This window comes from Alosa pseudoharengus, unplaced genomic scaffold (assembly GCF_046254945.1).
Source record: "Alosa pseudoharengus isolate Yale_2024_CS ecotype anadromous, Long Island Sound unplaced genomic scaffold, YU_APseudo_1.1 YU_APseudo_1.1_scf_18, whole genome shotgun sequence".
Taxonomy (NCBI): Eukaryota; Metazoa; Chordata; class Actinopteri; order Clupeiformes; family Clupeidae; genus Alosa; species Alosa pseudoharengus.
In genome coordinates this window covers 36,629,167-36,652,842 of record NW_027468650.1, presented here as the reverse complement: position 1 = coordinate 36,652,842, position 23,676 = coordinate 36,629,167, and the positions used below count along the sequence as shown (strand labels likewise).

At 39.6% G+C, this 23,676-nt stretch overlaps 1 protein-coding gene across 1 annotated transcript in view; it reads left to right on the top strand.

The window, feature by feature from the left end:
• Nucleotides 1–23,676, top strand: part of cdk13 (cyclin dependent kinase 13) — a 112,108-nt gene that overhangs the window by 72,084 nt on the left and 16,348 nt on the right. The window contains exons 10-12 of the mRNA XM_076291096.1: nt 10,880–10,996; nt 11,754–11,885; nt 12,070–12,257. Coding sequence (XP_076147211.1) covers nt 10,880–10,996; nt 11,754–11,885; nt 12,070–12,257 — 437 coding nt within the window. The remainder of the gene's footprint in view (nt 1–10,879; nt 10,997–11,753; nt 11,886–12,069; nt 12,258–23,676) is intronic.

The window sequence follows — 23,676 nt, the reverse complement described above, 5'->3', positions numbered from 1 at the left end:
AAAACTGAGGCAAGCCCAATTTCATATTTTTACCGCTTCTTGATAAAGTAGTGTTTAATATCAAATTAGGTTAATTTGTGTAGGGATACGTTATCCTACTGTAGCAGGTCTTTTAAAATCTAACATGTAACTGAACATTCCAGCTGGAATATTTCCTAGGTGCTACTAGGTTCAAGCGGCCAAAACTGGGCGACCGGAGCTTCTTTTGCAGCCCAAGTCGGTAGCGGTGTGTACATACGGTACAAGAAGAGTTGAATGCACCCAATTCAGTTTAATGTCACTGCTGCATCAATGGGATCCTTTCCAGACGGACCTGCAGAGTAAATTCAAATTTGCTAACAGGTTCATCTGGGTTCACCCAGGCTAACTGTCTGCAGTTTCCAGTGAATAGTTATTATTTGAGCTCAACAAGCAATCAAACTACACCCCAAACTTCAGTGGTCTTAAAGAATATTTTTAACTTAACTTTAAGATGTAGGTCTATTTGATTATTTCAAATCAAATTTCAAAAGATGCAGCAGACCTGAGGCAGCACAATGTATTCTTCAGAAATATAGCTGATAGGCTATAAACTGAAATAAATGCTACAGCAGAAGTGCATGCACAAAATGTAGGCCTACACACATTATAAAGGGCATAACAAACAGAAAATACTCCATATAGCCTATATTCATTATCTTTGAGTTCAGTTGAAAATAAGGAACTTTTTATATTGAGAAATATAACGAACAGAAATAGTCATATCTCCATGTTTAGTTCACGTGTAGCCTAACAGTGTGAGTGTAGACAATAGCTTGTAGGCTAGATTAAAGCTTAAACTTGAAGTGCTTCGGCGATATTTTTATTCCATGTCGAATAAGCCGACACCAGCGCCGACATGAGTGCACTGCTATTTTATACAGACTATGGTGCACTTGCCACATGCATCAGCGCCGAAGTTTTTACTTGCAAACACTGGATGAACAATGGATTTTATGGAGCGGCGCCGAATAGAACTGACTCGTGATTTACACGGCGACAAAGTGCGATGCTGGTATGCGAAGCTGTATTGAAATAAATGGAATCTAATGTAGGCGACCGCGAGTTCAGGACTGCGTTGGTGTTTATTATCTCCATGACTACAGCAGGAGGACTAGGCAGAAGCCTACTAGTAAGGAACATTCTTAGAATCCCGAAATTGCACAATGCCTACTGCAGAGGACACTGTTCCCCCATTTTTGGCCTATCATCAAATGCTTGACCTCTTTCAAAAGCTGAGGCCCTGTAGTTTCCTAGGAAACAATCAGAGAAAGTGCTGGCACAGAGTTACAAACATCCTTGAACTGACCACATTTTAGCCCTCTAAGTTACTTGAGGCACTTGAGAAACACAGCTGAGCCCTAGAACCAGGTCTTGTCAAGTCAAGTCAGTTTTATTTTTAAAGCGCATTTAACATGCACAGAGTGCAACCCAAAGCGCTCCACAAACAAGACACATAACAACAAGACAAAAGATGCCGGATGGAGCGGCGTAGTCGCCAGCGTGCCCATGACATCAAGACATGACAAAATACATTTAAAAAATAACAAACACAAAAGATGCCGGAAGGAGCGGCGTAGTTGCCAGCGTACCCGTGACACCAAGACATACAAGACAGACAAAAAACAAATTAACAAATAAAAAGTAAAAAGAAAATCAATTAAAAAAAAATTCCAATTTCCAAACCAGCTGAAAATGTCCAAGGGCAATGATGACCCGCGTGAAAACTGCGCACAGCTGTGTCTTCACAACCGATGCAACGCCAACAAAGTTCTTTATAACTGACCAACCCGGAGAATTCACTGGCAGTCTGGAGAGCACTGGAAGAACAAGACAGTCCGAATTTGTGATGGGCGACCCTGCCAATTATCAGCTCGGTGGTCCTAGACAGCGACCGTTTGTTGTTTGTTGTTTCATGGTTGACGCTGTCATCAGAGTTCCTTAGCACTCAATCCAGACTCCAGGCACTTAACGGTAGATGCTAGCATGGCAGCTCGCATGTCAGCCGCAGCTCGGTGGTCGTGGCAGCTGCAGATCTCTTGCAGATTAACGTTAGGCACCCTTGCTGAGCAATCCCTCCGTCCAGACATTGGATGTGCAGCGTCACGGATGGATAAGGGACTTCAGAGACATAAGGCAGGCTAGCCAAGGCGCTCATCAGCCCAATGGAAGCTGGTTAACGTTAACTTGACGTTGATGGTGTCAGCCGAGTTTGTTAATCAGAAAAAAGGACTAAGAATAACACAAAAATGATCGAAAATAACATAAATAAAGAGTGATTACATTTAACTAGAAAAATAAATACAAAAAATGAACAGAACATTACATAAAATTACGAACATTACATAAAAACAAACAAAAACATGATGCCAGACGGAGCGGCGTGTCTCGCCAGCGTCCCCGTAACCTAGCAACCAATATAGATCCTTAACTCCTATAGCCTTCTGTAGCCTAAATTGCCAGACTAAAGGCGAGTCCTGCCCCCTTCTTTCACAGCAGTTCAGCTTTTAACTTTTAAATTGCAGGTCTTCATAGCCTGAATGGTAGGCTAGAGGAAGTGGGGGGAGGGGAAGATGGGATGACCAGAGCCGTCTTCGCTGGAGCTGGGCTAAGCCTATGTGCAGAGTTCCTGACACAAAGAAAAAGTGCGTGGTCCACCATGAAAGCCTTATCCCTCACCCGCGCATCCTAAATGGAAAACAGACTATGCCATTATGTCATTATAAGACTTAGTTTTCTGTCTTTGACTTAGCCTATTTTATGGAAACGATTGGGAAGAACATTTGTGCTATTCAGAAAGCATATCTTCTATCGTCTTTCCAGGCGCACAGCTCATTACCATATGGGACTGCCTAAACAGATTTTTAGCACATCTCTCCAAAATGCCATGGAAACTGATTTAGCAGAATGAGTTGTCCAAAATGTCTAAGGGACTGTTCGTTATTTATTGAAGGGGCCACTGGAGGGATTTTGAGTGCTTCAGTCAAAAGTTGCATGACCCTCCCTTGCCTGCAAGAATTTTTTCAATGACCCTCGGACAGAATTGTCAAAAAAGACATGACCCTCCTCTGCCAATTTTTTTTTATGTCTTCCGCCCGCGCTGCTTTGCGCCATGAAGACACACTGTGATAACGTTCTTAAATCAATCTCTCCCGGGAGCTTGCATGCTACCAGTCCTTCCTTCTGATGATTTCACAAATAATCACAGGGACCGAAACATACATGCCAACTTTTTCCGTGTTTATCACATATTTTAACTTTCCCCCCACTGTCTTTCCGTTTTAATATTTTCCCGTAGAATATCCCATATTTTAATACTCTCATAACATTAGCCCTGCCTTTGGGCCTGTCTCTGTTGCCTGTTGCTACCCCCTTGCCCTTCCAACGAAACAGATGTCTTCAAATCATCGTTTGGCTTGCTTGAAGGCAAACTTGTGATGTTACAGTGATGTTAACCTATTTAAGTTTAACGGCGTGATTGTCGTGAGCGCACAATTCATTGGCGCTTGCATACCATCGGGCTACTCAGCTACGAGTAGAGAAAGAATTTCCCCTATTTGTATGTTCACTCCAACCAACTCTGCACTGTAGACCATAAACTGGCTATTTATATTTTTCTGTGAAATAACCAAATGTATTTGTTCAACTTTATGAAGCAGAATTACGCATTAGGCAACTTGGAACGCAACACATTTTTGTTTGCGCAGGAGAGAGAATGACAGCGATTAACAAATTGCACTTGTTGCTGGTTACCAAACCAAAATATTTCTAAAACTTCAAAAACTCGGTGTCTAAAACTCCGTGTCGTTCAGACTCAACCCTTTTGTTGCTTGCAGTTTGTTAAATAAAGCGCTGCAGGTTCTATTATTTATTTCTGATTAATTGCAAGTCTTTTGCAACATCTGCTTGTTAGGCTGGGCTACTGTCAATGTCCTTGTACAGGTAAATGTTCAATAATTGCTGGTTTACAGGCTATAATCAATTAGCTAAATCATTTGTCCAGCTGTTTAAACATTCGTGATATAACGCAAAAAGTGCTTTGATATCTTTTTTGTTGTCGTTTGAACGTCGGCAAGCAGACATGTTGCAGTTGCAATGAAAGAGGATATTGGTTTTATCTGCGGATTTATTTTTGTATTATTTTGAATATGACTCGCACCAGTCTCAGCGGCACGTCTACTTTTTCCACACGCATCTCAGTTCTAACACACATTTCCCCTCTCGCTTTCTCTCTCTCCATCCCTGCGCACGGGGCTCTCTTAAAGGAGCTGCACCATTTTACAACAATTGCATCTACATTTTCATATTAAAATGTTTTGTCAAGTGTAAGCTTAAACTACCGTGATCAATTTAAGTTCCCGTGCCCCCCCTGGAAAGTCTCCAAGTGTCTCATGCGCTATCGTTACACTATCAAATCTATAAGTAACCGTGACAAATAGGGTATAAGATATATAAACTCACGCTATTGTATTATCATATATGTTTGGTAATGGCTCAACTGTCATTGATTGTTCTACTGACTTGGACTGACTTGGAAACTGCGTCATGGAAGCAGTAAGTCAAGTCGCATCAAAAATAGTAGTGGCAGAACTCCCAAGTGCCACCTTGTGGTTGTTTGTGTCAACTGCAGTTTGTGCCATTTCTGCCGAGAATATGGTGTGCGTGATTCATGCAGGAAACCATCCAAACTTAACTGATACCCACTGTAGATGGCGCCGCGCTGATTTCACACTCTTGACCCTATGCTCCTGACACCTGGACACTTGTCATAATCCAAAGAATGAGTGCAGCAGAGGTAGCCTAGTTGGGGCAAACAATGGAAAATCTCGAAGAAAAAACCTGCTCCATCCTCATTAAAGGAGCATTTCACCGCTGGGAAGATGAATATATATTTAAATTAAGTCATTTATGTAGTAGAAATGTGGAGTCATCATTAAAGCCAGTGCCTTATTGACCAAGAAAAGGCTCATGTGGATTAAACCCAACAACTCCCAGAATTCCCTGCCTTTCACTGCTCTTCGCTGCCCTACCAAGCAACTTACCCAGGAAGAAGCCAAGCACACAGAGGGACTCAATCACACTCAATACTGTTACATTTTGTCATTAATAAGGATAATAAAATTAAAACGATCATTGTTATGTTGCACTCAATCTTGTGGCCATATATTGAAGGTTCAAGTCTTCATATGGAAACTTTCAAAAAAATGTATTTTGCAAACCTTACCACGAGCACATCATCAGGCTATTTGTTAACACAAAAATCACATTTTACATATTTCCATGTCAGATGTCCCACGAATTGACAGCATAGGCTAGCATATCTGACATTTAACTAATGTGCTATTAATTTCTGCGATAATTTGTTGATAAATGTGTTGATAAATTGTTGTTTCTATTCCTCAATTATCCTCAACTGTTCGTCGCTGTATTAAGCCTCATACAGGTAATAAAAAGCATTGGATTCGCACACCAGATCTTCAGAATCCCCATTTGCCATATCAGTTTCAGATTTACCATCCACCATCGTTGTTACTTATCAGCTTTATCCACAGGGAAAAAGCATGGCCTGCCTGCCTAGCCAGCTTAGCTTACAAAGCTAAGGTGCTCCACACATACCGTTGAGAGCATTGACACTGCCCCTGCTCGAGTCGGCCCGGGCTTTCCTACTAATCGACAGACAGTTCTTGCTGCAGGCCTCCTGTTCATCGCTGTATCGCGGATCATACAGGCAGTAATGAGAATCAGATTCCTGCACCATATTATCAAAATCCCCTTTTGCCATATCAGTTAGCCTGTTGGCTTAACTTCTACAAGTTAAGTTCTTCTTATTATTCTAGGAGTGAGGTCACACCCATAGGGTGTTCACATGGGCGGGTTGAAAACATGTGGAACTAGTGTTGTAGTCTCCAGCCTCTGGCCAAAAAAACCTCCAATGATGCAAAATGACAATTTTTGCGTAGTCTGAGATTTTTTTCCAGACAAAAAATACAGATATCTCTCGTCTCAGGAGGACATGAGGGAGGGAAGCATGGTCATTCAAAGATACTACCGGGTTTCTACTGATACAAAGCTTAATGCTAATCGGTGAAATGCTCCTTTAAAGGCGAGTGTTTGGGCACATTTCGCCAATGTTCAGAGGTCCTTTGCTATGTGACAACAGACCGCTGTCAAAGGCAACAGGTTTTGTGTTTCAGATGTCTTTATCGTTCACTAAAGGATTTCATTGATAGTGAAAGCAGACGGGTTGATCAGTTGCATTCTAAAGAATGTTTGAATTGTGTTCAGTGTGTAGCAAACTATTTGTTTCTCAGCAGAAGCCATGAAACGGTACAGGCCAACAAATCGAACAACAAACAAAGTCAGGGCGTCGGGTTCGCCCTGTTATTAGAAAGTAGCCAAATCAGTGACTATCTATGGCAGGGGTGGGCAAACTTTTTGGCTCAAGGGCCACATTGGGTTTTGAAAATTGGCCAGCGGGCCGCACAACCAACCATACCCCCCCCCCCCCATGACACACGCATAAAATAATACATTTTTTATAGCCTATAATTTAGTATGAAAAGTATTTGTTTTACAATACTGCTAATTTGTTTTAAAAATACTGCTAATTTTATGCTGTTTAACAAATGTATAAATTGTGCACTGTCGCTTTAAGACAGTCGCTTTAATTCACGTTTATTTCTCAATGATCTTCTGCCTGCTCCGCTATGGCTAGTGCTGTACCTACAGCTGGGCCCTCTCACAGTTTTTAAATGGTCAGTAGTGGGAACTACTGTTGCCTTCATGATTTCCTTTTAAAACTTTCTTATAAGAAGGAGATATCAACTATCAACAATCACAAGCCAGCTGGAACCTGTGGCTCTCTTTCCCTCGTGAGTGCAGACGCGTTCCCAATTAAATGGATTGCATAATGTTCACGTTAGATCTGCTGCAAAGAAGATAACTAAGAGTTAACTTAGAGATAACATCATGTTAAACTATTTAACATGATGTATTGACATTGTAAACGTTATCTAAGGAGAGTGAAAAGCACTCGCAGGAAAAAAATAGCGAGCAGCCTGATAACTAAATGAAATGCTTGGCGGGCCGGAGTTTGCCCACCCCAATTAGAAATATGGCTAGTCTACCCTGTTCTGTTTCTTGGTTGTAAATAAAGATGAAGTTTTTGTTTTGAACACTTACTTTGTTTTACTATTTGGATTTGGACTACAAGAAGAACGTTAGGGTCCAATAACAAGAAGACCATGAATCAAACTCTAATTCATGGTAGGTTAAGTTATAAAAACGTAGCATATTAAAGATGGTGAAGGAAAAAGCAGATGGGGCAACACAATGCCACAGTAACGTTAGGCTAAATGTAAAGACTAATTCCTGATTCTCCTCATTTAACCTAAATGGCCGATTCAAGGTAGGGAAATGGGGAAAATAGCATATGGGTTTAATTTGTAGGTTTAACTGGCCATGAAAGAGATTATATCCATATTAGGGGGAAAAACGAGTGGGATAGGCCTACTTAAGTTAACCCTTTCGTGCCCGCGCCGAACATTCCATTTTTGGTGCTGGATGACTTCACACAAAAAAACTTATTTTTTGAGTATAATACATACCATCAATGGGATATACCATTGTAATCAGATCAGTTCTATGAAATGATGGAAAATACATATGGTAATGTATATAGTAATGAACAGTCTTTGACAAATTTTGGATATACATTTGGAGAGGATTTTGAAAAATTCATTTCATTCACATAAAAATGAATTTTCATCATATTTCTCTACAAGATAGAGAAAAATATAGAGTGTATGACATGTTCAGCAAGTTGTGGGCTATTTAACAAAAAAGACTGAATTGGAATATGTGTAACCTTTCAAAAGTTATGATACATTTATTGATCAGTGTAAAAAAATGCAGGAAACGGGATTTAGGATGTTAACAGAATTCACATTCTCTTTCTTACCACCAACAAAAAAATATGCATAAAAAGTAATAATAAAGTCAGACACAATGGTTTATATTTATTTGGTCTATAAGAATAAACCATTTATTTGTGTAAGCAACTGTTAGTCAATAAGCAAAAACATTACCCGTAATACAGGAAGTAAATATACTGTATATTTAAGACCATTTCGACATAAAATAGATTTGATTCAGCAGATAGAACATCCTTATATAAATCAGTATAATATGAAAACAATATAAAAGTATTAAAAGTATTCAGAGTGCTCCGGTCATCCCTGGGTTTAGTCTCCTAGAAGTAGCCCAGCCTGTCTTTCTGATCCTATGGTCCTGGACTGTGAGCACCAAATAGGCTTGAGCGCACCCCTCTTACATCTATAAAAGTAGCTCATCATTGTATCACATTTTGCTCTGGAGGACAGGGAAACGACTTGTCAGCTGTAGCCTACAAGGCTATTATTATGACCGCCGCGCAGCGAAGCGGCGGTCATATAGGTTTAGTCAGATTTGTTTTTTTTTTGTTTTTTTCTTTTTCTTTTTCGCATGTCCAAATTTCCGTCAATGAGTCCCGGGACACTGAAAGACCGGGGTAGACGAATACTTGGTGGGCATGTAACCCCATATGGATAGCATGGAACCATCGTTTTTCGTTTTGATCTGTAGCCCCCCCGCTGGACTGCACCCCCCGAAAGGAGGGTAGGGCAGACAGTTTTCTGTGAATATCTCGAGAACCGTAAGGTTTAGGAGGACCATTTTTTTTTTTGTAAGTTGATCTCAAGTGGCCATGTCAACCCATTCCATAACCACTCATTTCATGTATAGCGCCACCTAGTTAAAAATTAAAAAGCTAAAATGTTGGTGTTTTCATCACAATATCTCTGGCTGACATGGTCAAAACTGCACGAAATTGAAAGTGTAGGATCATTATGACACCCTCCAAATGCATGCCAAGTTTTGTGTACTTTCGTTCATGGGGGCCCTTACAATAAAATAATTTATGTGTACATTTAGTGACGTACACCAACAAGGATTCCCGGGACACTGAAAGACCGGGGTACACAAAACTTGGTGGGCATGTACCCCAACATGGATAGCATGGAACCGTCATTTTCGATCGTACAGATCGAATCGTTTTGATCTGTAGCCCCCCCCGCTGGACTGGACCCCCCGAAAGGAGGGTAGGGCAGACACAGTTCTCTGTGAATATCTTGAGAACTGTAGGGACTAGGATGACCATTTTTTTCCGTATGTTTGCCTCCAGGGGTCATGTTAACCCATTTCATGTGCACACATGTGCACAAACAGATACACACGCACACACACACATTCACAGTAATCATACGCATGACATATACTCACACAGTAGACATATGTACGCTTCCATGCACAGGCACATACGCAGGCACACACACAAGCACGCACACACACACACACACTCACACACACACACACACCCACACACATAACGTAAACATAACACAAACAATCAAGAATTTCTCAGAATTATGAACAAGATGGAGGTGGGGTTGTATAAAATGAATTTTACATGTGAAATCTATGAACTAATCATGTTTTGGGACTTGTTGTCTAGCAGATACCAGTGAGAATTGAGTGTGGATAATGCAATTTAGTGAGACAGTTAGAATCATATAGGCCTTTCAGCGTGATTTCTTTTTGTGGAAAAACTGTGCTGGACTGGGCGGCGGTCATATTTTGTACCGCTCTGCGGTACATCTAGTTTTTCTCATTTCTTCAGTGTGCTGTTGCAACAGGAGATATTGGTAGCCTACAGGAAAAGAACATTCATATAAACAAATAATATGCATGAATTCCGATCTGATTGTCACATCAAACAGAACCTGATGTGAATGTAGCCTTTGTTTCCCATTTAGGATTACGTAAATCAGAGCACACAGAAACTTAGACAACTGATAAGGTATTCTCAATTTTACAAAGTTACATAAAGAAAAGGGAACACTTTACTTGGATACTCTGCCCACAGAGACTTAACTTTCCCATACATTGACTTATTTGTGGCGCCCCACCACAATATCAACACTGACCACCACACAATGATTTTCCATGTTGTGCTATTTAAATTGGATGGAATTGGTTTATAGTAGAGCTATGTGCACCTCTGCAGCCTCTCATTGTATCTCAACTACCTACATGCACATTTAAAGGGAAACTTGGCAGGATTTCCCCCTCTGCTGGAGAAATTGTGCATTATGCCATTTCAAACTGTGGAAAAAGGTAACGATAAAGCACATGGATTTGTTTACAAGCTAGCAAAACGGTTAGCATAAGTTCGGCAGACAATGTGAATGTTACAAGGTAAGAAACACGATTTAAAACGAGTTTCTTGTTTCTCACATCTCTTTCCGGGACGGTAGTCTTAATGTTGCAAGTTTGGTTTTCCGCCTGGGGACGCTAGGGGCAGCGGGAAAAGTCACTTTTCTTACCGGAACAGGTCATTTAACCACCCAAATGATTTCTAAATGGGTTTATTACGTTGAAATAGTTGCCAAGTTCCCCTTTAAAGAAAACATTAACAATCCTGCAATTGTTGGCATAAAAGTCGACTGGCTAAATTGTGCTTAAATCTGCATCATAACCACGCTGCGCTAATTTGTTAAAAACTGTTGCATTCAAGTTAATTCTGCAAACCTACCACCACAAATATAATAAAATTCTGTGGGAAACACTGGTTAGCATTTATGTAAATGTCTTGTTGAGCAATTACTGAACATCACCTTAATTATTAGTTAACAGGGTGTCAATAGATAGTTTGACAATTTAAGCATCTGTAGATAGTCTATGTGCGGACTATTGAAGCAAGGTATGACTGAAGAAGTTAAGTACTTTGAGTAATGAGTTAAATTTTGAGTTGTATTTTTTGTAGTCGAATATGTGGCAGCCCTTGCCCAGCTGTGTGGCCAGATGTCATAAAGCTACCATACTTCAACACGATGAAGCCAAAGAAACAGTACCGTCGACGTCTGAGAGAAGAATTTTCTTTGTGAGTTAAGTCTTCTCATGGACTCTGGACTCCGTAACAAAGTTTAGTCATATTTACAGAACTGAATAACTTGTGGTATGCAGCAAGTATGCAGTAGTACAGGTGCATCTCAAAAAAATTGAATATCATGGGAAAGTACATTGCCCTGCACAGACTGAGATATTAAAGGCTCAGGAAACCATTGCTGGTGTTTTGGCTTAATTAGCTGATTCGAGCTGATCTCAGGTTGACATTTTTGTATCATAAATGAACTGTAAATTGTAATCATCAAGATTAAATAAAATAAAGTCTTGAAATATTTCACTTTGTGTAATGAATCTAATTTATAAAAGTTTTTGAGATGCTCCTGTACAACATATGTGCTGTCAAACTATGGTAAGATGTGTTTTCACCTGTGACTCTCAAAATATATTTTGAAGTTACCTTAAAAATATGACCTACATTTGCTCCTGTCAAACCAAAATACATGAAACATTTATATCAGGATGGGCGATACATCAGATCACATCACATGAATTTAATTTGAGTTTGTTTTTAATTGATGTGAAAAATGCCTAAATCAGAAAATCAAGATAAAATGTATCTTATCTTAAGTTCAGGTAGAGAAAATAAATCCGACAATCGTCTACAGTACCAAAAAGAGAGATTTTTTGGCCAGATTGCCCAGCCCTACATGCATGTTTGTAATTGACTGTTATATATATTATATATATATTATATATAGGTTTTTATTTAAGCACATTTCTCTTTCTCTTAGTATCTCTTCCACAGCACTAGACCTGTTTGATCACATGTTGGCCCTTGACCCCAGCAAGCGTTGCACAGCAGAACAGGCCCTAAGAAGTGAATTTCTCAAAGATGTAAACCCAGCCAAAATGCCCCCTCCTGGGTATGTGCGCACAAGAAAACCCTTATTTTTTAGTTCACGTAATCCTAAACCTTTTCAAAGCAATTAAAATTAAAATTAAAATTAAAAGCACATTCTCATGACTTCTGCACTTCAAATTTGTAGTCGTCTCATGTAATTTGATTTCATTGTTCTCTGTGTAATTCCCCCCTACAAATCCCTGTAGTCTCCCTTTGTGGCAGGATTGTCATGAATTGTGGAGCAAGAAGCGGCGGAGACAGAAGCAGATACCAGAAGAGATTGTTCCCAAGGCGCCACGAAAAGAACTGGGTTTGGATGATAGCCGCAGTAACACCCCACAGGGTCTCCCGGTACCTGTGGTACACAAAGGTGTGGCCTCCACTACCCTTCCAGGTAAGGGCCTGTGGCACACCATTATGCATGGCTGACTATGGAATGCTCATATAAATTAAGCACCATAAAAAATATACAAATATTACAGATAAAATATTTTTTTGCCACATTTTATTTCTCATCTGCACTATGCAAAAACACATCTGGAATATTCTGCTACCATGTGGAAAAAGGTTTTATGGTCAGATGACACTAAGATTGAACTTTTTGAACTGAACTCCAAGCGCTATGTTTGGTGAAAACCAAACACAGCACACCACCCAAAACACACCATACCTACTATGAAGCATGGTGGGGTAACATTATGTTGTGGGGATGTTTCTCTTCAACGGGGACTGGGCAATTGGTCAGGATATAAGGGATAATGGATGCTGACAAGTACACCCAAATTCTTGAGGAAAACCTGTGTCCCTCTGCTATACAGCTGAGGATGGTCATTCACCTTCCAACACAACAATGATCCTAAACATACTGCCAAAAGAACAAAGCTGTGGCTTGAAGGAAAATTCCGGTATTTAGCACTTTGAGTCCCTTTTCTGGTTTGTTTTGGATGAACTAGAGTGGTGGACACCGAAATTTTGACCATTGGTCCCGTCTCGACTTTTCTGACTCGTTTTTAATCGCCTTTGACTACTTAGAGTGGCTGACAACAGGCATACTGTAGGCTACTCAAACATGTCCTAAAACAACCCTTAACGTTCGTTTTCAAAACTGTGCAACTCACCGAGTGGTTAGTGGTGTTCATTGATTATTAAAAGCAAATATATCGGCGCAATGTATGATTTCCAGCCGTCTTATTTGCTATTTTGGAACTATTTATTCAGACACCTCACAACCGCGGATAAACTTCCGCTCAATATTTGAACCTGAAGCATAGACGGTGGCGCAGTAATATCAACGTGCAATGAGTCTTCCAACAGAAATCAATGGGATTTTACAGAATGCCAAATAAAACACGACAGAAACTGTATTTCGCTACGCTACTTGTTTTGGAACATCAACGAACACCACTAACCACTCGGTGAGTTGCACAGTTTTGAAAACGAACGTTGAGGGTTGTTTTAGGACATGTTTGAGTCCAATCTAGGTGTGCAAAGCTAATAGAGACATATCCAAACAGATTGATGGCTGTAATTAAAGCAAAAGGAAGCTCTACGAAGTATTAAATCAGGGGATTGATGACTTTTCCAACCCTGTTATTCTAGTTTTTCATTTTTTAAATAATTTTCAGACCTGTTGCCTTTTTTCCATTATTTTGATGTTGTACAGCTAAATTTGTAAATAAAACTGGAAAAAGTTTTTTTTTAAATGGGTTTTGATTTCAGGCTGTATGACAAATAAAGTAACTATTTCAAAGGGGTATGATGATTTTCTATAGGCACTGTAACTTATTTTATCTGTTGTGCAATAAAAGCCTATTTAATATTTTATTCATTCATTCAGCATATTTTCCACCTGACATTCTCTCCGTTCATATTTTTTCTGCACGTGAAAACAGCCATTTTTTTACTGTAGCCAGCTAAAATAAACCCTGGCCAGGATGTATCTCTGTTGCACTAGCCGGAGACTGACGGCCTACCAAAAGGGTCAAGGCGAAAGGGAGCAGTGTTGAATTACTGTGTATTGGGCTTAGCGTTTGCTTACCAATTTAGGTCCTTACAGGTGTTTGTCTATGTCGACTACTAATGCAGGGCATGTAGCCTGTAACTTTAGGCTACGCCAACTATTCATTTTATTGAGCAAACATTTAGTGTCAGAGTCAATCTCGATGTAAATGTAGAAAAGCATTTTCCAAGACTCAAAAGGACTTTTCCCAAGGAGAAAAAGTATTAGTTTGAAATTGCAGCAAAGACTGAGATATGTATAATTAAGGCAGATAACACAATCAGGACATCAGCAAGTATAGAGGCAGGCACACATCATACTACACAGTGTGTAGAAGGCCTAATTTGATAGTTACAGTAATATCTGCATAATATGTGCTGTCATGAATAAAGTATTCAGAAATACAGTATGTTTTCTTCTTATAGTAATACTTTTATGTTATAATATGAAACAATAGGCTATATATATATATATATATATATATATATGTTACAGGTTCACCGTGCCATTCTAAAAGATAAAATAGCAAATTATAATAGAGCTATTCGGAATGAGAGAAGGAACCACGTCTCTAAGGTAATTGCTGAAAACAGTGGAAACTCTAGGGTGTTGTTCTCAATATCAAAAAAGGCCCCCACTCCCCCTGACCGCGACGCGTGCGGGCGCGTTTGCGCGTGCAAGTGACGTGCACGTGCAGCCAGCGCTTCTCTCTTTGCTGCAGGGCTCGAATTATCTTTTTGTCTTTAAGGGGGTCTCTCTATCTCATAAAAAGTTGGCACACCCCGTGCATAGCCTAACAAGGCGATACAATGAAATAGCCTAGGCGCAAGTGGCACAGTATATGCGCACGGTAGGCCTAGGCTTTACCTTGACACACGCACACAACAGACATAGATTTTTCATAGAAATTGATTACTTTTAATTAATTTCAACATATTATTGATTGTAATAGTCCATATCTCAATTTAACAATACAAAGAAATAGACTAAACGATTTAGTCTGTGCCATTCTCAATTTCACAACGTAACTCATTTAACCCTTAGAACCCTAAGCTGTTTTTAGGGCATTTTCACTACCTTTATTCATAAGGATTTATTCTGGTCATTGTAAGTGCCACACACATATATTATATATTGTTTTTTTCAGGAGAGTTTAGGCTATTCAGATTAATTCATTTCATGTATTAATACTAGCATTGATTTTATTTAGATTTTTAAAGAATTAAAATATAAAAAGTGTATTATAGAAATTCTTATATTTCGACATGTATCTCACCACAGCAAGCTCACAGCTCTACATGCATTTCATGTGTGTGTAGGGCAGACTGTCCTGAATCGGGCAATATAATTGCCATGTTGGAGGGATACTCTGGGGCTGAGCAATTTACAGAAATATTTGCTGTGTGATTTACGGAAATAAATGCCATTTTTTTATTTAGTGATGAAAAATGACCTTTCTGCGCTCCATATCTGTGACACGAACTGATCTGACCTGACTTGACCCGAGGTTGCGTGTTAGCCTGCGTGCCTGTGTGTATGCAGTCATAATAATTCTCAACTCTTTACTGCATTGCCATGAACAAAGTAAAGGCAAAAAAGGTGTTTATTTGTTGAACAAATTGGGATGCAATGTGAGCCTTGAATTGGATGCCATGCAGGAATTTGCTAGGATCTCAAAACCGGAATATGAACATGCTTTGCCATAGAGAAACACATGATAGCATTGGATTATAAACATGCTTTGCCACAAGAACAGACAAAAACGTGGGGTAAGTCCAGCTATATGAAGTTATTATTTTGCTGTCACTTCGTCTGTTTTATAACCCAGAAGGATGTACTTGGTATCAAATGATAGCTCTGAGTCTCCTCTTTCATCTGACATGCGTGGCATATCTATGCGATCACGGGTCCGCGAGTAATTCAAACGAGAGTAATGAGTGTGCAGCATTGGTTTGTGTACATGACGTTATTATTTTGCAGTCACTTCGTCTGATTTTATAAGCCAGAAGGATCGATAAACATGGTACCAATGGATAGCCCTGTGCCCCCTCTTTCATCTGATATGCTTGCCATATCGATGCGATCACGGGTTCGCGAGTAATTCAAACTAGAGTAATGTGTGTGTAGGTGAATGCAGAGAAGTATAGACTGTAAATATGATGCAATTTGATTTAATTTCATGATTTTTTTTAATTTCCATACTTGATCGTACAGACAAGTGTGTAGTCTCGTTGGAAAGCCCCACTTCTGCTCTGTCGTGCAATAAAGGTTTCATCTCGCTGCGATGAACCGTTCTGGAGCAATGTAACAGAGAAGAAAGGGTGTGTTTTTTGACGCACTTTGCGTCAATCGGGTTCTAAGGGTTAAACCAGACCACCGTCTCAGATAGGCTATCCTCAGTGTCAAACACAATAATGCATGTAGTGTAACTTATACACAGGGGAAAAAGCACTAACAGGCAGAAATGAATAAAGCCAGCCAAACGATGTTCTAGTAGGCTAATGTGTTGAACCGTGGAAAATTAATAGACGAACAATTTTGGAGTTTGCAATGAGATATTGTCGGGTAGCCATTGAATATTCCGACATCAGAGATTGCTAACAGGTGTTTCAAAATAGCTGGGAACTTTCCGAAGCTCTGAATGGCAGAGGATAGCTAGATCATCAGACAACACAATCATTGTAGGCTGCATTATGGGCCATAATTTATGGCTTTGTCAATCAACATAGAATAGGTGAAGCGCAAGTTCAACAGCAAACAGGACTTTTCAGCACGTATCAAACCACGTAGGCTAGCCCAATGAACGCCTATGCAAATACACAAAACACTCACATCAAAGCAGGGTGATATGTTGGACCGGACACAGTTGTCATATCTGACGGACCGGTAGCAGGGACGTTGATAGTATTTTGTGAGAGGTGGTGCTGATCATATTACGGGGGGTTCGGGGGTGTCTCCCCCTGGAAAATTTCGAAATTCTGGCTGTTAAATATACCCTTTTAATGCAGTTTGGAAGGGGCATACAAACTTTAACAGAGCAAGCAGGACCCGTTTTCTGTCTGACTCAGGTGACGTGAGCATTGGCTACCTGCATGATAAGGTTTTCACTATACTGCTGCTTGACACTTCCTTGCATGGAGACATATTTCACTTTAACAGTGGAGATGTTAGCAAAACTATAGCGTTTGGTAAATGGAGATACAGATCATCTCCATAATTAATTTCTTTGCGCAACAGCCCACATTATGCGCTCACTCCAGCGAGACGAGTGAAATAAGTGTAGGCCTATCTGTCATCGGCATTGCCATAGGCTATTTGCTACGATATAAGCTACTGTTAGGCCTACAACAAGTCGCGATTTATTAGGCTATCCAATCACTATGCTGTTTTCATGAACATTGCAGGAATCCACTTCATTCACCTACCCACGAGTGGGTCAGTTTCACTTTCGCAAACACGCATACACATTGAATGAGCACTCATAGCCTATTTCTATAAGGGAGGCTATTGGTAACACAAGTAATATGTTTGACACCCAAAAACAGCCCCCCAAAATTAAGGTTCTTTAGCAATATTACTCAATCTGAGCTTGGTAAAATTATAACTCAAACCGGCTCCTCAACATGTGTTTTGGATCCAATCCCTACTAGATTCCTCAAAAATGTATATGATAGCTTAGCTCCCTTTATTCTTAAGGTAATAAATACCTTATTAGAAACAGGTATATTTCCAACTACTTTTAAAACCGCTGTTGTGAAACCTTTACTTAAAAGGTAGAATCTTGACCATACCAATCTGAGCAACTACAGGCCTATATCAAATCTACCGTTCCTGAGCAAAGTACTTGAAAAAGTCGTTTGTAATCAGTAGAGCCCGACCGATAAAGGATTTTGAAGGCCGATACAAATATTTGTTGATTTAAAAATCCGATACTCCGATATATCGGCCGATGTATATATATTTTTTTTTTTTTCAGAAACGCAACAAAACATTAACAGATTTATTAGTTATTTATGAGTATTGACCAAAATAATATGATAATGCATTTTAAAAACAAACTTGTTTATTTTTAAATAATATTGTCACAGTGGAACAGAGGAACATCGAAATATATTACAGTTCTGATAAATAAAATGTATAAAAATAGAAACGTAAGATATGAAACTTAGTCTTTTGAACAAAAACACAATAACAACAACAACCAAATCAAAGTTACCAGTATTAAAAGACTTGGTAAGCTTCATAAATATAACTTTGAACTAAGACTTAATAATTACAAAAAATAATGATGACATTATTACTATCATCATCATTTGTATTATCATTAAACAAGATAAAGGTCACTCCTAAATGTTTGAGTGTGCGTGTGTAATAATTAGTCCCTAAGCTACCTTATAATTACAATGTCAGCTTGCTTATCCCTTTACCTGCACACAAATTATTTCCATCAAGCTACATCAAACCATTTTCAATCATCAGTTGCTGCCTGCCTTCTAAAACCTACTATTTAGTGATCTAAATCCATTATGTAACTCGTTAATGCTGCGGCTGAACGACAGTCTGAAACACAAACACTTGGCGTCATTGGATTTCACACACGTGTAAAAGAAAAGCTAACTTTTATGCACAAGCTACGTTTTGCACAAGCTACGTTTGATACTTTTTCTCTGTGTCTAAATGTTCACTCCTCGCACGTCTAACTTACATTTTACAATGCAGGGACTGTAACTACAGATATACTAGTTATACATACAGTAATCATTACTTTATTTAGGCAGAATAAGTTCGTTGTGGTTTTCAAACTCATTAATGTTAACGTTAGCGGTCTTCCACTGGTCACTGATATTCATGGCATTAGCTAGCTTTGTGGTTAGCTAGTCTATGATGAGCCATAATTAAGCAATGGATAACGTCATACTGCAAATTGTAAAACATACGCTTTCAAAATAACAGGCCGGGGAGAGATGATGCGTCTCACTGCTATAACTGTCACGCTATTAAAGAAATACATCTTCAGTCACATTGTCAAAAGTTAAAAGGACAGACAGTCAACTACACTGTAACAACGTAACGTAATTACTAGCTAATTCCGCTTCACTCTCGACTTATTTAACAGCAGCAAAACTGGACATTGTTTTCACGAATTTTGTCATGCTTATTTGAGTTAAGAGAACTGATGGGGATGTTCCTTTAATTGTTATTCAAGCAATGTATGTCTCGTGACCAAATCACCATGAACACACTTCACTGATGATCTCACTCGCGGATAACTGGTTCTCTCTGCCCGACTCTGGCTCTGGCTGGATCAGCAGGTTGCAGGATGTGTGGCGCGTTATACACAAGTGTTGCCAGCAGGGACTGTGTAGAGTGCCCTCTGGTGGACAAACTATACAACGCCAACACTCATGACATGGTTGAAAGGTGTTTCGTCTGTTTTTATTTTATTTTTAAAATATTAATTTATCGGCCATTATAAATGCCTATACCGATAGTTTGGAAAATGCCTAATATCGGCCCGCCGATAAATCGGTCGGGCTCTAGTAATCAGTTAAATACCTTCCTCAACGAAAACAGTATCCTTGAAAAATTCCAATCAGGTTTTAGATCAAATCACAGCACAGAAACAGCTCTAGTAAAAATAGTCAATGATCTTAGACTGGCTACTGACTCAAACAAAGTCTCAATCCTTATTCTTCTGGATTTGAGTGCGGCATTTGACACCATTGATCATAGCATCCTAATTCACCGCCTTGCGAAGTGGGTGGGTCTCTCTGATAATGCTCTAAACTGGTTTCAAACCTACATTACTGGCAGAGATTTTTATATCAGTCTAGGAGATCATGTGTCTGAAAAACATGACTTGCCTTTTGGTGTGGCCCAGGGGAGCTGCCTTGGTCCCCTGCTATTTTCCCTATATATGCTTCCGTTGGGAAACGTCATAAGTCAGCATAATGTAAATTTCCATAGCTACGCAGATGATACCCAATTGTATATTTCTGTGGAGCCAACTAACCCAGATGGCCTTTGCTCCCTCACTGCATGCCTAACCTCCATTAATCAGTGGATGAGCAAAAAAAATTTGAAACTAAATGATGACAAAACAGAGGTACTTTTGGTTGGACCAAAACTAAAGCGAGACATTGTTCTTAGTAATCTGGGGAACTTGGCGCACCAGGTCAAACCAAAAGTAACAAGCCTTGGTGTCATCTTAGATGCAGAGTTAAGTTTTAAGCCCCATATCAGTAAAGTTACTCAGACAGCCTATTTCCACCTGAGAAACATTGCCAAAGTGCGGCCCTTTTTAACTCAACAAGATGCAGAAAAACGAATTCATGCCTTTATCACTAGCAGGTTAGACTACTGCAATGCACTTTTCACTGGTCTTCCCAAAAAACATCTAAAGAAATTGGCACTCATACAGAACTCTGCGGCTAGACTTTTAACTAAGACTAAGAAGAGAGAACACATCACCCCTGTGTTGGCTGAACTGCACTGGCTCCCTATTTCCTATAGAATTAATTTTAAGGTTATGTTAAATACTTACAAAGCTCTGAATGGCATATCACCTTCATATATCTCTGAGCTTTTAATATCTTATCAACCACAAAGGAAACTTAGATCATCCAATTCTAATCTTTTAATCGTACCCAAACTGCTCCACAAGCAAATTGGAGAAGCTGCTTTTATCCATTATGCCCCAAAATTATGGAACACCCTGCCTCTGTACATCAAGCAGGCGAGTTCAGTAAATATTTTTTAAAAATATCTGAAAACATACCTGTACAGGAAAGCTTTTAGTTAACTCATCTTATCCTGTAGACTACTTTTTCAGATTATTCTACATCTGCTGCCATTGGAGGGTGCAGCCAGCCAGAAGCAGATGGGCTCCCCCTATTAAGTCAGGTTCTGCTCAAGGTTTCTTCCTGGAATATGGGAGTTTTTCCTTGCCACAGTTGCCATATGGCGTGCTTATGGGGGGTAAAGGGTTAAGGCTGCCAGTCTTATGACATGTTATTTTTCTATATTTTTGATATGGTTATGGTTATGGTTATGGATTTAGCAGACGCCTTTGTCCAAAGCGACATATAAATACAAAACAACATAATAATATTTAAAAATGAACAGGGAACAGATTAAAATCTAGGTCAAATATAGTAAGGAGAATAGTTGTAGTACACAATAATATCAATTCAATCAATAGCCTAATAAAAAAAGCAATGTAAAAAAGGGGAAAGGCAATAATAAAACAATAATGTCAATTCAATCAATAATATAAAAACAATAACATGCTAAGACTACATTAAGGAGAATATCAATAATAAACAATAATGTCAAATTAATTAACAGCCCAATTAAAATAAAACAACATTATATAAACCATAACACATAAGCGCTTAAACAACTAAGTATATGTTGAATAGGAATGTCTTTAGACCCCTCTTAAACGACCCAAAACTACCACAGGAACGGAGAGCACTGGGCAGTTCATTCCACCAACATGGAACCACTGAAGAAAAGAGTCTGGAATTAGACCCAGTTTTTATGACTGGTCGACACAACATACGCTCACCAGAAGACCGCAGTGGGCGGTTGGGGATGTAAGGCTTGATTATTGAATTAAAATAACTAGGAGCAGATCTAGTTAGTGTCCTATAGGCCAAAGTGAGAGATTTAAATTTAATTCTGGCTACTATAGGGAGCCAATGGAGAGTAACTAGGAGAGGAGTTACATGTGTCCTCTTTGGCTGATTGAAGACCAGGCGTGCTCCAGCATTTTGAATCAGCTGTAATGATCTTGTTACACAAGCGGGTAAGCCAGCTAATAGTGAATTACAATAGTCCAGTTTAGAGATGACCATGGTCTGAACAAGAAGTTGTGTGGAATCTTGTGTCAGATAAGGTCTGATCTTCCTAATGTTGTAAAGCATAAACCGGCATGATTTTGCAATAGAAGCTATATGCTCAGAGAAGTTAAGTCGGTCATCAATTACAACGCCCAAGTTTCGTGCCGATCTAGTTGGGGTCAGTGAAGTTGAGTCAAGCTGGATGTTAATCTGTTGGGGAATAGCTGTTTTAGCTGGAAACACCAAAAACTCTGTTTTTGAGAGATTAAGCTGAAGGTGCCGATCTTTCATCCAGGCTGAAATATCCTTAAGGCATGCAGAAATCCGGTGGGAAACACTAGAGTCATCAGGTGGGAAAGACAGGTAAAGTTGAGTGTCGTCTGCATAACAGTGATAGTCAAATCCATGGGAGCGAATGGTATCACCTAAGGAAGTGGTGTAAATAGAGAAAAGCAAGGGTCCTAATACTGATCCCTGAGGCACACCTGTGGTGAGGGCATGAGACTTAGATACCTGTCCCTGCCAAGACACGTTGAAAGAACGCCCTTTAAGGTAAGATTCAAACCAGTCAAGAGCTTTTCCAGAAATTCCCAGTTCAGATAGTATAGATAGGAGAATGTCATGGTTAACAGTATCAAAGGCTGCAGATAAATCTAGTAGAATTAATACTGATGACTGAGCAGAGGACTTAGCTACTCTCAATGCTTCAGTCACAGACAGAAGAGCAGTTTCAGTAGAATGACCACTCTTGAAACCAGACTGCATAGGGTCTAGTAGATTATTCTGATGAAGAAAGTCACAAACTTGCTTGAAGACCACTTTCTCCAAAACCTTTGACAAGAAAGGAAGAAGGGAGACAGGTCTGTAGTTCTTCACCTCAGTTGGATTAAGTGCACTTTTCTTTAGCAGAGGTGTAACCCTAGCCTGTTTAAAAGAATAAGGAACTATTCCAGAACTGAGAGAAGCATTAAATACATGTGTGACTGCTGGTAGAACAGCGGGTGAGATAGACTGTAGAAGAGTGGACGGGACAGGATCTAATGGGCATGTTGTTGGACGACATCGCTGAAGCAATTGAGAGACTGCTTCCTCATCAAGAGGAGAGAAAGAGTCAAATGATGGGGTCATACTAACACAAGGCAAAGCCCTCCTTATAGGAGCATCAAACTGAGCACTTATTTTAGCAACTTTTTCAGTGAAAAATGTTGCAAAGTCATTTGCTGACAGTGAAGTAGTTGATGGTGGTGGTGGAGGATTGAGGAGAGATTTGAAAGTAGAAAAAAGTTGTCTACTGTCAGTGGCGCTCTCAATCTTGCTTTGATAGAATGCCTTTTTTGCAAGTGTAACAGTGGATGAAAAGGATGACAGCAAAGACTGGTAGTTACTAAGATCATTTCCATCTTTGGATTTACGCCATTTCCTCTCAGCAGCTCTAAGTTCCTTTCGTACTGAGACTATACTGTTCGTCAGCCATGATATGTTGCTGAGTGGATCATAAACCAGCAATGAAGAAAAGTGATTGATAATAATCAGTTAAATACCTATATATATATATATGTAAGGGATAATGAATAGAACGCCGGTCATTACTGGGAAAATAAGTCCCGACAGGGCGAACCGGACCCCGACGCGCAGCGGATGACCGGCGTTCTATACATTATCCCGCTTATTATACAGCTACTTGCCAAAACGAAATAATAAACTCCCCACGATATGACTTTAGCCTACATAACCTAGCCTATTTGTTACCGTTCATCGTGGCATTTGCTGAGAAACAAATAGTTCGCAACAACACACGCTGCTGAACTTGAATCAAACATTCTTTAGAATACAGCTGATCAACCGTCTGCTTTCACGTTTGAATGAAGTTCCAGTCCTTGCGTAGTGATATGAAAGACGTATCAGAAGCACAAAACCCGTTGCCATTGACAGCGGTAATTATATGTTTGCAGCGGTAATTACATGAATTT